Source organism: Teleopsis dalmanni, chromosome 2 (assembly GCF_002237135.1).
Source record: "Teleopsis dalmanni isolate 2A chromosome 2, ASM223713v2, whole genome shotgun sequence".
In the NCBI taxonomy this organism is placed as follows: domain Eukaryota; kingdom Metazoa; phylum Arthropoda; class Insecta; order Diptera; family Diopsidae; genus Teleopsis; species Teleopsis dalmanni.
In genome coordinates this window covers 78,762,388-78,776,983 of record NC_051847.1, presented here as the reverse complement: position 1 = coordinate 78,776,983, position 14,596 = coordinate 78,762,388, and the positions used below count along the sequence as shown (strand labels likewise).

Here is a 14,596-nt window from a genome sequence, read left to right as displayed (position 1 = left end):
GACCTTGATGACCAAAGCCGATTTTTTTTTGCCGTTCTTTAAAAATATTTTTGTTACAATTTTTACTTTGTTTCAAATGTTGCAATTATGTCATAAGTTGCAAAATTTATTTTTTTCTTAATATTCTCGTTTCCCTAATTTTTTTTATAAACCTATCTCGATTATTCAATATTTAATAAAATTAATAAATGCAAGATAACAGATAACCTTCGAGGCGTAAGTCAAACACAAATTCTTTTGAATTAATCAATAAGAATATGAGATACCTGAAATCTTATGACCTAGATTAAACATGACTACGAACAAAAACGGAATACAGAACAAATCAAAAACCCTTTCAGATCTTAGAAAGCCTAAAAAACTTATTTCAGAAATACCATAAACAGATTATTCCTTATTTCTAAGGAATATTATTATGTCGATGATGCATGGATTGTGCAGAAATATCAGAGCATGATGAAAATATTATTGGATCCATAAATGACACTCTGTGACTTTGTACAAAACTACAGACGAAGCGGCTTTAATGTCCTCAAGATCGTTTCTCAATTGGTCTGAAAAAGGTGACTCAAGTGAATTTGTCGGACCTTCTGTACTTTATCCTGAACATGAAATGGCTTAACAGGAAAAAGATAATACCAATTAGTGTACCTCAGCTCTCCTAGACAATTTTGAGTTTATCACAATGAGCAATAGAACTCTTTGTGGTATTCCAAAAAGAGAGAAGAAGAAGAGCTGCAGCATATCGGCGCAGTCAGCCAGAGACTTTAGGTAGTGTTCATAAATTTACGAAACCTTATTTTATGGTTGATTGTCTTTTTAGATACAGATGCAACAGCCATTTAACCTTTTAAGAGTAACCCATAATCGCGAATTTCTATGCTTAAAATGCAAAGGAGTAACTATAATAGCCGTAATTGCGAGAATAGTATGCAAAGGAGCGTACTATCAACTTGAGTGATATACTGGAATTAAAGTCAATGATGTTTTTTGAAACTAACCGTCTACAACAGAATAGCTCTTGGTTCCAAAAAATGATTGAAATTTCTCTAATCGATATGATTGAAAATGAGGTCTAATTAGCATATACTTGCAATCTGCACTATCGCAGATTTTTATGGTAGAAACTAGTATGGAGATGAAAATGTGACTGTTAAAACTGTTAGGACACATATTTTGTGTATTATTTTATTTCATATTTCACTGCAGAAGACTCTGATATTGTTTAAATATTGTAGTGAATCCTTATTGAATTTTTATTGGAAGAGAATGCATTTAGAAAAATAATTTAAGCTTCTTTAGAAGATGTTCCTAGAAGTAACGTTATTACATCATAGAGATTAAATATTTTCCGAAAATTTGAGTAAATCAATTGAATCCTTGCTTGTTTCTGTCAAGGGTTTCATTAGGCTCCTCAACCCCTTTCAAAAATGAAAAATGGCAGAAAGTGCGTAACGTTGGGGTTTTCATAAAAACGAAAAAAAAGTTATCAACGATTACAGGCATTGGTTTGGAAAAGGTTTGATATTCATATTTTGCATGTTTTGAATTTTAAAAATTTGAAAACATTGGAAAATATTTGCAGCTTTGTTTTTGTTGTCGGTTCGCAATTGAAAAGGAGTTTTTTTCCTTCATGCTTTTTAACCCAATGGCAGAGTGGAAAAGTTACAAAAGTCCTAATTGAATTTTTGATACAAACGCCGCAAATTTTTTTATTTGTGTACTTTTTTTCTGATAAGTTCAAAGGATGCATAACTTTATTTTTAATATTTTATTATTGCGCCTAAATATTTTTGTTCTAAATGTTTTTTGTTTTCCGAAATATTGTTATGGAATTTAATATAGCCTTGAGTCAAAAATGGTATTGTTTATTAAATTTAAAACTCATGCCAATTGAGCAAATATGTCAGTAAATAAACTCGAAAGGAAACTAAAAAAGTATGCAAAAAAGTAATAAAATCATATTTACCCAGTTCATCCAAGAAAAATGAAAGGAAATATTTGCTTAGTCAGGCTAAGAATGTAAAGATTATAGTAAGTATTTATAGGAAGATTTAATTTTAAGTTGGATTTCTACTAATTGCAACCATACCGAACTTATTTTTAGATATTACCTGCAGTTATGAATGAATGATATATATGAATATGTCAGGATATCACTTATTGCATAGGCAATAGGTATATATTTTGCATTGCATTAGGATATATTTTGCATTGCCAACTAACAAATGTATCTACAGTGATTAAATAAAGCATTGGAAACAGCCTCAAAGTGTTTGAAAAAGAATAAAATTATTTTTTGTCTGTTACGTCGTGTCTATACTAAATGATTATTTACAGGCACTTTAAATAAGTGGCTGGCTTAAGTATCACTGTATAATAAAAAAAACTAGAAATTGAAATAATACATGATTATTTTTACTGGGCAATTCTAGCAACGATCTTTCACCTCACTATACTCAAATACCTTACAAAAGATCGCTTTAAAGATCAGTCTTAAAGCTCTTTTCGGTCTCTCTGAAGATCAAAAAGATCTGCTATTGATCAGGTGTTTCGATTGTCAACTAAGATTTTTATGTTTTTTACGTATAATCCTTTTTATATAAAATAAAATACATAAAAATTAAAATTGAAGTTAATAATTAATTAATGGAGAAGTAGTTTCGAAAAATAGTGAACTACAACAACAAATATTTTTTTAATGTTATTTTAATTAATTGAATTTTTGGTTAACCATACAGCTGTTTCGTGTATTGCAAATACTCATCATCAATGGTCTTGAAATTATTTGTTGTATTTAATTATATCTAAAAAATTTTTTGGAAACTGCAAGTACCAGAGATTAAACTTCAGCCCTGCCAAATTTGAAGCTTAGAGTCAGCGTTCATTAATCAACTGACTTAAAGCCGTGTTTTTAAGATATATTTGAATTTTTAATTAGTTTATAGTCCAATGATAATTTGTTGAACTGCAATTGCCAGGCTTAAAACTCGTTCCTATCAAATTAGAAGCGATTAGCGATGACTAATCGTGATTTTTCACAAGTAGTCAAGGTTATTTTTTTTTGTTTTCACCACGAAAGAAATAGAACAAAACAGCTTTCTACCACAAATTACAAATGATTAAGCTTTTTTCGAAAGACTTTTGTGCCAGAATAGCTAATAATAAAAATCTTTCAAATAGTTTTTCGTTCTATATTTTAAAAATTCTTTTGAAAGACTTTTAACTTTATTTGACAGAATCAGTTTGTAAATGTGTGATATAATTTAAATAATAATTTTAATAAAATGTATTTTAAAAAAAATGATAATATTAATAATGAATATCATTTTAAAATTCAAAAATTAAAAAAGTGATGAACTAAGATATTTCCAATATTGATTTTATTATCAATAATAATACTTCCATAATTTATATTATTTAAAAAGCACTATTAAAAAATTTAATTGAAAATGAATTAAAACTTTAATTCCTTTTCATATGACTAATAAATGAAAGTTATATAAAAAATGCTTTAATTATTATTTAATTATTATGTTTTTAGGCTACAAAATGTTAACAGCTAAGCCAGATTTATATTCATTTTTTTTTTTGCACAACTTTCTCATTATTGACAAATATCTTCGAACTCTAGTACTTAAATGTCAGAAGGGTTAGATATTGAAGACATCACATTAAAAGAAGCTAAAATTTTATATTAAAAAAATATACTACAATAACACATTTTTAGAGTTTATACATTTTAAGTACTTGAAAGTAAATGAGAATTATAATTTATATGTCAAATTTTATTTTACCTTATTTTTTATTTCATTAACGGAAACAGTTCAGCTTTTATTATTATATTTTAAACTTAAAGTAACACTGCTGTGCTATCAATAAATAATTATTTTAGTACAAATAATAATAATAAGGGAAAATATAAAATATATATTGTGGTTTTCCATAGCATTTGTATTAAAATTCAATTGTTAATTTTTATACTAAAATCATGCAAACGGTCTTCTGATCTATCTTACAAAGATCTTACGAAAGACTTTTAATGAAGGCTTTTGTCAGAATTGCTCTGTTAAAATAATAATTAATGTAGAGTGTTTAACAATATTTGTATAAACATCGGTGATACACTAAATTAATAAAATTGTTGATTATTTCAGAAAACAGGCAAAAGTTCACGAAATCATTTTGATTAATCACAGAGTGCAATTAGAGGTTACTTTTTAAAGATACCAAAAGTCACTGAGAATATCATTTTGCACAAATTCTTACTAATTTAAAAGAATGGTTCATAATTTTACCACTTTTGCTGACTTTAAATAAAAAAAAACACACGTAAATGACTCTAAACTCAACATATAGAGTTTTTTTTTCACCACTATGGGCAATGGATAATCCGCAGAGCAATCCTAAACCTCTTCCATTTGATTCATAGAAAGTTAGTAGAGTGGCAAATGCCACAAACAGCAATCGAAATTGAAAATTTTACATTTTAAGAGTTTCCATAAATTCACCGTTAATTTTGTTTATGGGTGATAATCTTCATCGCCTGAAGATCATAATTAGGAGAAAACAACACTAAATAAAGCTGAAAGAAATATTTTTCCAACAGTGCATTATCAATATTGCAACAATTGTATTTTGAAATGCTTTTATATTTATCATATTTATCTCCAACAATTATTTTCCCCAGCGGTTTCTAGCACTCTATATTTCAACTGGTGCCTTGCAACTATTGGCTTTTAATAAGAATTGGTCCATTGCAACTGTTAGTTGTCAGCGAATACTGGCCTAAGAGCAGTAAGTAAGTAAGAAATTGGTCTTAAGATTGCTGGCAGCCAGAGACCACTAGTCTCGCTACTGCTGACCATCAGAGACTATTGGCCTTGCGACTGCCAGAGAATATTGGAATTGTGACACGTTTCAATCAGCGACTACTAGAGCTGCGACAACTTTCCATAAGTGACTGCAAGACATGGTCTTGCGATTATTAGCAAATCAAGGCCTGCGATTACTAGGTCTGCGACTACTAGATTTCGGCGACTACTGGGCGCCAGCGAATATTTGACCTACTACTGCTGGCCACAAGTAATTATTCCACCTGCGATTACTTTCTACCAGCGACTACTAGAGCTGCGACTACATTCCATCAGTGACTGCTGGCCGCCAGTCCTACAACTATAAGGCCTGAGACTAATGGGCCTGCGACTACTAGCTCTACGACTGTTGGTCGACACCGATTACTGAACTTGCAACTACTAGCCCTTCGACTGGTTGCCTCCAACGACTGCAACGAATGGTAAACTGTTGTATATGAAATCCATTAAAATGTTTGGGAAAGCTTTGGAAATAATTATGAGTTATAGCTTTGTTTCGGTAGCAAATGAGATGAAGAGTAAAATTTTAGCATTCATGAAGTATAATTTTTACATACGTCCATATCTATTCGGATATATATATATATATATCGAACTTTTCAAAGTTCCATGGTACATAAGGAGGAATAACATCCTCAGGGACATCAAGATTGATCCCATCCAAAAATACATAAAGGATAGAGCCTCGAAATTATTTGCGAAATGTGACAGACTTACTAACACCGCGTTATCAAATCTCAGAATAGTTACAGGCTCCTCGGGGAGGTATGTAGATCTGAGGTCAATTATTGCTTAATCTGATGAAGTGGTAAACAATAATCTAAAAAGAGTATAAGTGCTTAAGTGCACTCACTCAAAACAGTTTCAACATAATTATATGAGATTTTATATAATATAACCAAAGTCACATACTTTATATAAAAAAATCGAAAAACTTTTGATTGCAATTTTTGGTAAGAGATATATCTTATTTTAAGGGATCTTATATTTTTCTGCTCTTATTAAAATGGATAAAAATATTTTTGAAAATTAATTTGTTTGTTAAGTTTCATATCAAAAGTCAAACTGAAATTCTTTGGAGTATGCCAAAGTTTTAATAAATGTGACTTGCCTGTTTTAAAAGTACATGTCTCTGCGAGTGGTATTTTCCAGCTCGATACGCAGCTTCTTCCAGGCTTTATAATTTGATATGTCTTATACGAAAGTGTATTTTTGTTAATTAAAATTTTGCTATCATTTCTTTAATGTGAAAATATAAGTTTTGGAAGTAAAAGTCACATAATTTGATAACAAAGAATTTATGAAATAATATGTCCCAGAAAATTTTATAAGAAAACTGCAAACATTGTAATGGAATTGGAAAACTTTTATAATTCGCCCGCAGATTGCCAGGCAACCAGCGAACGTGTACCATCAGAGCAGCTATTGTTCACTTGAGCGCCGTTGACAAAAGTTCATTTGAATTTTCTCCTGACATTAACTTATCTGTGAAATATGGCAACGAAATTAGCATACTTAAATATATTCCTAAGCAACTCAACCATTCATTAGCCTTCATTTAAATTTCTCTTCCCAAGCAATATATTGCAATGCAAACAATCCAACTGATGTGGTTCTAATTCTTACGCAAAACTTACCGGTCTTAGTTCACTAACATCCCAGCCGAGATACTCCGCCACAGACATCATTTGATTTACAATCGCATCCATTTCAGCGGTATCCAGGACACCATTTCCATCTGTGTCGTACAAGCGAAACATAACTGCAAATAAAAGTAATTTCAATGCAATTTTAATCAGAATTCCGTGGTTTATTCCTACGAATTTATTAGTATTAGCAAGTGGGAGTTTTATGCAAGAGAGACATGTGTAGGTGGATACAAAAATAAATGTTACGTTCATGTAATTACAGTATTCCACTATAGCTACACCTAATATTATAAAAAAAGCTCTGATTTCACAATGAATATTTCATACATAACTCCTATTTCAATGGCGGTTTAAGTAATAAGCATCACTATAAAAGAAATTCTTAAATAAAAGTTTAAATAAACTGTCATAACTGCAAAAAACTATACAGAAAAAATATGTTTACATAGATGATATACAACATGGCTTATGTCAGAAGATAAGAAGTTTGCGGAGTGAAAGTCTGAAATAAATATTGTAGTATAAGAAAAATAAATTATATATGGAAAAGTTGTTTGGAGGATTAATAGAAACTTATAATTGAAATGAAATTCAACACTGACTGCCATAAATTTTAGTGGTTCAGTCATATAGAGTAGAGAGTTTCTTAACGTGCGCTAAAATAAATGTGACCTAAGACTAATATCAGTGTATAAAGTTTAAGAAATAATGAGATGAAAATGAAAAACAAAGAAATAAAAAGAATTACATAGAACCACCAAGAATGGAAGAGATTTTACAAAACTCAAAACTAAACTATACTTTCTTTTTAAAATAATCTGTTCTAAATTAAGCGCAAATATTGTTTTTAATCTTTAGAATCTCATATTTATAAGTAACTATAACTATATTAGTTATTCTAATATAATCACTAATTAGCTTCCGTAAATTTTTGATATACAATTCTTTACTTACAACATCCCAAATTAGATGAAATGTTACTTGTACCGTTTAAAAAAATCTATTCGTCTGTAAGACCATCTAAAATCAGGCAACAAAATGAATTAGATTAGGTCGAAATGAGATGTATTGTTTCCATTGTAACTGAAAATTTTTTAATGGATAGAGATGGTCAAAGGTTTAAATTTTAAATTGACGCGACCTGGAGAGTAAGAGCAAAAATTATCAAGCTCTATAGAAATCCAACTTTAGCAATGAGTTGGACAATAATTATTTGACGGTCAAAGTCTTCAGGCTTTTATCAGATTTAATCAAATTATGAAAATTTCAAATAATTGGGCAGGACTCTGCGTAAAACTAAATTTTAAATGAAGTTAAGAACGGTTTTAAAAGTCGTTCTTAAGTCTTTAATATATATTTTGTATATTATAATATATAATATGTATTTTAAAGATATCTTTCCTAACGCGGGCCTTCAGTAAAAACTAAAAATGTTTGAATTGATGAAAATAATAATAATAATTAATAACAATAACAGAAATATAATGATAATATAATAATAATATAATAATAATATAATAATAACATAATAATAATATAATAATAATATAATAATAATATAAAAATAATAATAAATAATATAATAATAATATTGTTTTTAATACAGAGGTTTCGAACTGCAGTAAACTACAAGAACAAAATAGAATTTTATAGCTGATCAAACAGCTGTTTTACAGTTGCTGTATGATTTCGTTCTAATATAACAGAGTAGGTGAATTGGTTAATGAACTTTCACAACAAATTAACAAAACTCCAAACACGAACATACAAGTTAAGTACGGCTTTGGGTCAGTAGGTTAATGAACGCTGACTCTGAGTTTCAACTTTGGCATAGTATGAGTTCAATCCTTGGTACTCTTGCAGTCTTAAAAAATTATTTACAAATAATTAAATATATAAAATAATTCTCAAGACTACTGATAATGGATATTTGACAATATTCAAAACCTTTGTATGGTCAGTCATAAACTCAATTAATTAGAATAATAAAAAATTTTGTTGTTGAAGTTCATTACGAAACCCCTCGATAATATTATTTGATAACATGACAAAAATATTAGTATTAACGCTATATTTTTTCGGATAATCTAAATATCTAGTATTTAATTAAAGGTAATGAGGTATACTTGTGTATATGTATGTATGATTTATTATAAAATCTAGAACAATTAAAAAAATCACATTTTTTTGTAAGAATCGTCGAGATCATATAGTTATATTAATGGGATTTAAAAAACAGATTTATGCTTTAATGAACACTGTGGCTGTAATTATTCTAGCTATCAATGCTATTTGTTAATTGTTAATTAATAAATTAATTAATGCTAATTAGTTGTTTAATTAATATCTTACTTAATTGAATTTATTATAAAAAAAATATTTAGTATTATAATTAAATTATGAGAACCTAAGAAATTGCTATACCAACATAATTGAAGCTGGTTCTTTAGTAAACAAAGATATGTAGTGAAAAATCTGTGCTAATAGATATATTTTTTATTCCATTCTCCTCAATCTTATTTAAAAGATTTTTTTAAAAATATCGTTAAATGTACGACACATATATTTGGAGGATTTTGATTGCAGTGTTCTAGTGATTCATCTCCGGTTTTTTATTTCCACTTTCAAAATTTTGCATAGTGTGCCATTAATCCATTTCACTTTACTAAGCGTGCATTTTACTTACATTCAAGTTTATCTTCTGGACGTCCGGCTTCCAGTAGTGATAAATAGCAGACAACATCCTTCAGTGGAACCTTCAGTGTTAAAGGATCGAAATGAGAAAGTTTGCGTGTTAAAAGTTTGTAATCTGAAAAGAAAGAAAATATGTTTAGTTATATGCAAATAAATTCTTTTTCCGAATATATTTTAATATAAAAATTTATGGTTAGAATTATTTATTTGCTTTTGCAACAATTGCAAATTAGATACATAACAATACGTGATGTTTTTTTTCTGTTTTCTTTTTTTTTGTGATATGTCATTAATCAAAATTAGCATTGGAATTCATTATTAAGCTTGAGCAAACTTTTCGTGTTAAAATATTGTTCGGAAACTTTTAATGAATTGTGTATAATCATTAAGTGAAACTTTCTGAAGTGCTGAGTTTCACACTTTTGTCGGATTGTGAGTTCCGAAAACGTTATTCTGTTGTTTCAATTTTACTGGAAGATAAACTTGAGTTTTACGCAACTAAATACGTAATTCAGAAATTGAATTTAATAAAGTTATTAAAAATGCGTGAAAATTTCTTCAAAAAAAAATTAAGTTAATTAATTAAAATTTTTGATTTGAAGTTTTTTGTTTTGAGATTATTATATTTCTTAATATCAAATTGAAAAGGTCATTTTTCGATATATCTAGGATTTGATATTCTTTGTATTGGCATTAATATATGAGTCATAAATTGTTTAATTACTGAAATAAATTATTGTACTATTAATAAATTGTATTTAACTATTGCTAATTATTGTATTGTTAATTATTATTATTATTATAGTTTCAAACAGTTAATTTTTAATGTCGTTACATGAAATACTCCCCAAATTGATTCATTTACCAACTTATGTCACCGGAATAAACAAAACATATCAGTAATAAGTTTAACACATAATACAAAAAACATAAAAGGTTAAATAATAATAGTTGCACAGATAGACAGACAGGTAAACGGACAGTCAGATTGACAGATACTCTAGGTTCGAGGATGCTACCTGATATATGTTAACGATTTTTAATTAAGTGCTAGTTTCTATTGCCTGATATTGTTGCAAATGTAAAACAAATGACTTTCCATTGTGACCGCATGTTCTAACAGTCAAACAATCTAATCATCTGATGCATAAAATGTGCCTAAGTAGTCTCAAATGTAAGCAAGAACATACGTAGCTCGAACCTTGTAAAAATCAGTGTAATGCATTATCAGATTCACATAACCAAGAACAACAGTTGCAAGATGAGCTGAATACGCTATTTGCAACAAAAATAACACTCTATATAGTCACACAACATTAGCCCCTTGCAGAAACACAACAGATAATATCTTTAATCTTTAACTGAAGAAACTATTGAGATGACTATATATAGACGGTAGGCTACTTGATGATAAAATAATGATCATGTCAAATATCTAAACGTTGATCTCGAAAGGTTAAATTGTTCGACAGAGAGATGATAGTGATAGGTTTTAGTCTTACAGTGATTTATGGTTTTGATTGTCTTATATCTTCCCCTCGTCTAAAACATATTGAGAAATCCGATGATAGACAACAATAGACAACAAAAAAACACGGTATTTATAGAAGAAACTTATAGGTCACAGGGTAGAGATATTGCAATCAATTATAATTTCCTTATTATTTAAAATCAATGAAATAAAATATATATGGTATAGAGTAGTTGTAGTTCACTATTTTTATTATTTTTAATTGGTGAACGCCTTTTTGTTAAGTAAAAAGAAAACAAATTGTAGATAACTTTTTAGTTTAGTTTTTATTATTATATAGTCGTCTTCCTCAAGGCGGCGTATTATTATAACCGCTATTGAAAAGGTATAAGGCTGTTATTTATATCTGTTTATAATTTTAGTTTTAATTTTTAGTTTTATTGTTTATTATTTAATAATACTTAATTATCCCTAGTGAATATATATATGTATAAATATTAATGTATTATTGCTTTAAAGTCTCATCATTCAATATTTGTAGCTTTTAATATTTAAATTCTATTTGATCTGTTTTTAAACTCGTTTAAATTTTTATTGCACTATTTTAACAAATATTTATTCAAATAAGTTAAATTACTTAATTGAAATAAATTAATTAACTTCAATAAATTTTTGAAAAAAATTAAGAAGTAAAAAAATTAAGTAAATAGAGTAGAGTATGCGTAAGTAATCAAAAGTGAGAAACATTCCAAAGACGTAGTGGTATTTAACAAAAAAAAAAAAAAAAAAATCAAAAAAAATATCTTGAATTTAATTTTTAATCCGAATTAAGATGAAAGAAAACAATTTTACTAATAGAAGAGTTTTTGAGTTAAGTTACAGCCAATGTGTCCTAATTTATCCTAAAACTTCTTATTTTCTTTGAATTTGAAGTGTACTTTAAATATATTGAATTGATAAAAACTCTTAATATATATTTAAGTAACAAATTATTTCTTACAATCCACATAACACATTTGCATGATTAACTACTTCGAAAGTACTTTCAATTCCTATTATTGAAATTATTTTAAATTCTAGCTATTGACCTAGTAAGATAACTAAGGAAAAAAGCAATTGAATTCAACAGATCCTTAATTTCAAATAAAGCGCAACTAAAGGCGATCTCTTTATCTCTACTAAACCTTTACAAATTACAGTCAGCATTTTAATTCCAATTTAAAATCGCGTAATCCTCCCCTCCATTGCCCTTCTACCCTTCTAGCGCAATATGCAAAACGTTTTCAATTCATTTTCAAGAAACTAATTTTAATTTTATATTGAGTACTCGTTCCACTTATGCACAAAATCCATTCCATTCGGTATCGACTAAGCTGCAGAAATGAAAATATCTTTGAGCTAAACTATCGCAAGCCATTTGCATGCGAAATCCGCAATTATATATTTAATTCGTGTTCAGGAGGTGTCTTAACGTTCTAACCTCTTGAGTGATGCCACTTGACATTACTGGTTACATTCATAAAAGTTATAACCAACACTATTCCACTCTACTACTCTACTCGTTGCTGTTGTTCTCGTTATTGTTGCTATTGCTGTTGTTGTTGTTGTACGCAATGGAACTTCTGCCATGCCAGCAAACTTCAAGAAAGATTTCATTTCATTTCATTTCATTTTTATTTTAGCTTTACATTTCTCCATTCCAAAATGGCAGTGCCTTGCTTCCGCAGCTGCTTATGATATTTCCGTTTTCCGTTCATTCATTCATTGCGACTTCCTCCGAGTTAACTTGTTTAGGTTTTATGTGCTTGTACGCAGCTGTGATTGTTTTTAATGTTTCTTTTATGTTTGCGAATAAAAGAAGAACTTAGCTTTTGACTTTTGTGAGCTTTACTATCAGTTTTATTTACATAAGTTATGCTCCTGGCATATATATTCATATATATACGAGTATGTATATGTATACGTTTATATATGTATATATGCACGTGTGTTTGCCTGAGTGTTAAAACTGTGTGTAAGAGACATAAATTGTATAATATCACAATTTCAATATTTTTATCATTTTCCGAAACTTTTTTTTTGTTCAATGCTGGGTTATAAATATACAGGGTGTTTATAGAGATTAATAGAGTACTAAGCAACAACAGACTTTCAAGTGTGACATGTCTTATTTTAGAGTGACTATCTTATTTTAGAGTAAATATCTTAGGAATATTAGGAACATATTTAATTATCTTGCATATATTAGTGTTCATTTAGGCACATACACCATAAAAAATGTTTTATTTTAATAATAATCTTATTATAAATTAGTATTTATTTAGGCACATATGCCTTAACAAATGTTATATAATTGTAAACATCCCTTTGTAAGTTAGTGTTTATTTAGGCTTATATGTCGCAATAAAATATCATGACAAATGTGTATAAATCAAAGGAGCAGCCTACATAAATTAGTCCCTTACAACTCCTCAACTCGTATAATAGCCTTTTATATAACAGGGCTTATCACCCATTTGCATAACCCATCTCCCGACATCGCAAATTCTAGTATCCTTTTTTTTATACTCATGCACCTTCAATACCTAACCTAATACTTCACATTCATATCACTATCTCTTTGATTGTAGCTTTCGTGACTCTGATCACTGATGCGACAATCAATCTACTCCCACGCTTGCGCAAGAACTCTTCATCTTTCACACACCTCCCCTTTCCTGTACGACGTCTTCTGGTTTAGATAAGCCGAGACTTCTAAGTAGACACTTCTTTTTATATCAACTCTTATCCCTAATGACTGGAATAAAATTTAATCCATTGCCTATTGAGATAATGGTGGCAATTTTCTCTATTTAATTCTTAGAGATAGTTTTATTGAGATAAAAAAAAATGTGTGTAAAATTATAATATAATTTATCCATTGTTAAAATTTTAATATCTAAGTGTGTTGAGAAAATCAATGTGCTTAATCAATGTTTAATCAAAAATCATTAACAGTAATGCTTTCTACGAGTGTAAGTAATGCTTAAAGCTTTATTCCAAAGGGAGTTTAAAAGCAATTTTAAAAGTCTCCTTAGTTTTCAGCTCTCTGCATTTCCCGCCAACATCTCTATTGGTAATTCCTACTATAGTGTTTATAATGTAGTATATTAGTGCAGTGTTATCGTTATCATTATAGCATATCTACAGAAACTTTACCAGAGTCACTATAGGAGTATGTGAAATTTTTTTATGTCATGTACACATCGCTTTGCAGTTTCACCATAGTCTAAACTGTTCTACTTCTTCATCGATTTGAAAATCTATTTTTTAAGAAGGTTTTATATGGTATATTGTCTTCGTGTTGATAATCGTATCCACTATTTCGTTTCTTCCCATGACTTTATGTCCGGTACCCAGTATTGAAGGTGTCCATTTACAGTCAACTTTTTGCACATAATATAATACTTGCTTAAGTTAAGTATAAAGGTGTGTAATAATAATGAAGGGTCTACATTAAAAAATAATAAAGCAAAAGGGATTAATATCCACACTACTAACGCTTCGGAAGTTCCACTCTATATGAATGAGTATTCCAGATGAAAAATGAAATTCTTATATTTATTAAATGGAGCAGGATCTGATAATGTAGTACTTGAAATTATTTTATTTAATTTATTTTAAATTTTATTTTAATTTTAACATTTATATTAAATTTACGTGTACAAGAAAATAATGTCTGAATTGCTTTGCTGCTTTCACCAAAACAACTAACACTATTTCTTCATGCTTCATTTTACTCTACCACCCTCACTCTATGGCGTTGCCACCTATCTCACACAAATTCACATAAAATGACTTTGTTTATTCGCTCAACTCAAATCATCTTGAATTTATGCGAAATACATTGAGATAATTTAAAAAAAAAT

At 28.7% G+C, this 14,596-nt stretch overlaps 1 protein-coding gene across 1 annotated transcript in view; it reads right to left on the bottom strand.

Annotated features, from left to right (window-relative positions):
* The window catches only part of LOC119684202 (diacylglycerol kinase 1), a gene marked incomplete at its 5' end in the record, with an annotated part of 96,126 nt that extends 86,794 nt beyond the window's left edge, over positions 1-9,332 (bottom strand). The window contains 2 exon segments of the mRNA XM_038098190.1: positions 6,512-6,636; positions 9,210-9,332. Coding sequence (XP_037954118.1) covers positions 6,512-6,636; positions 9,210-9,332 — 248 coding nt within the window.
* Between the last annotated feature and the right edge of the window lie 5,264 nt (positions 9,333-14,596).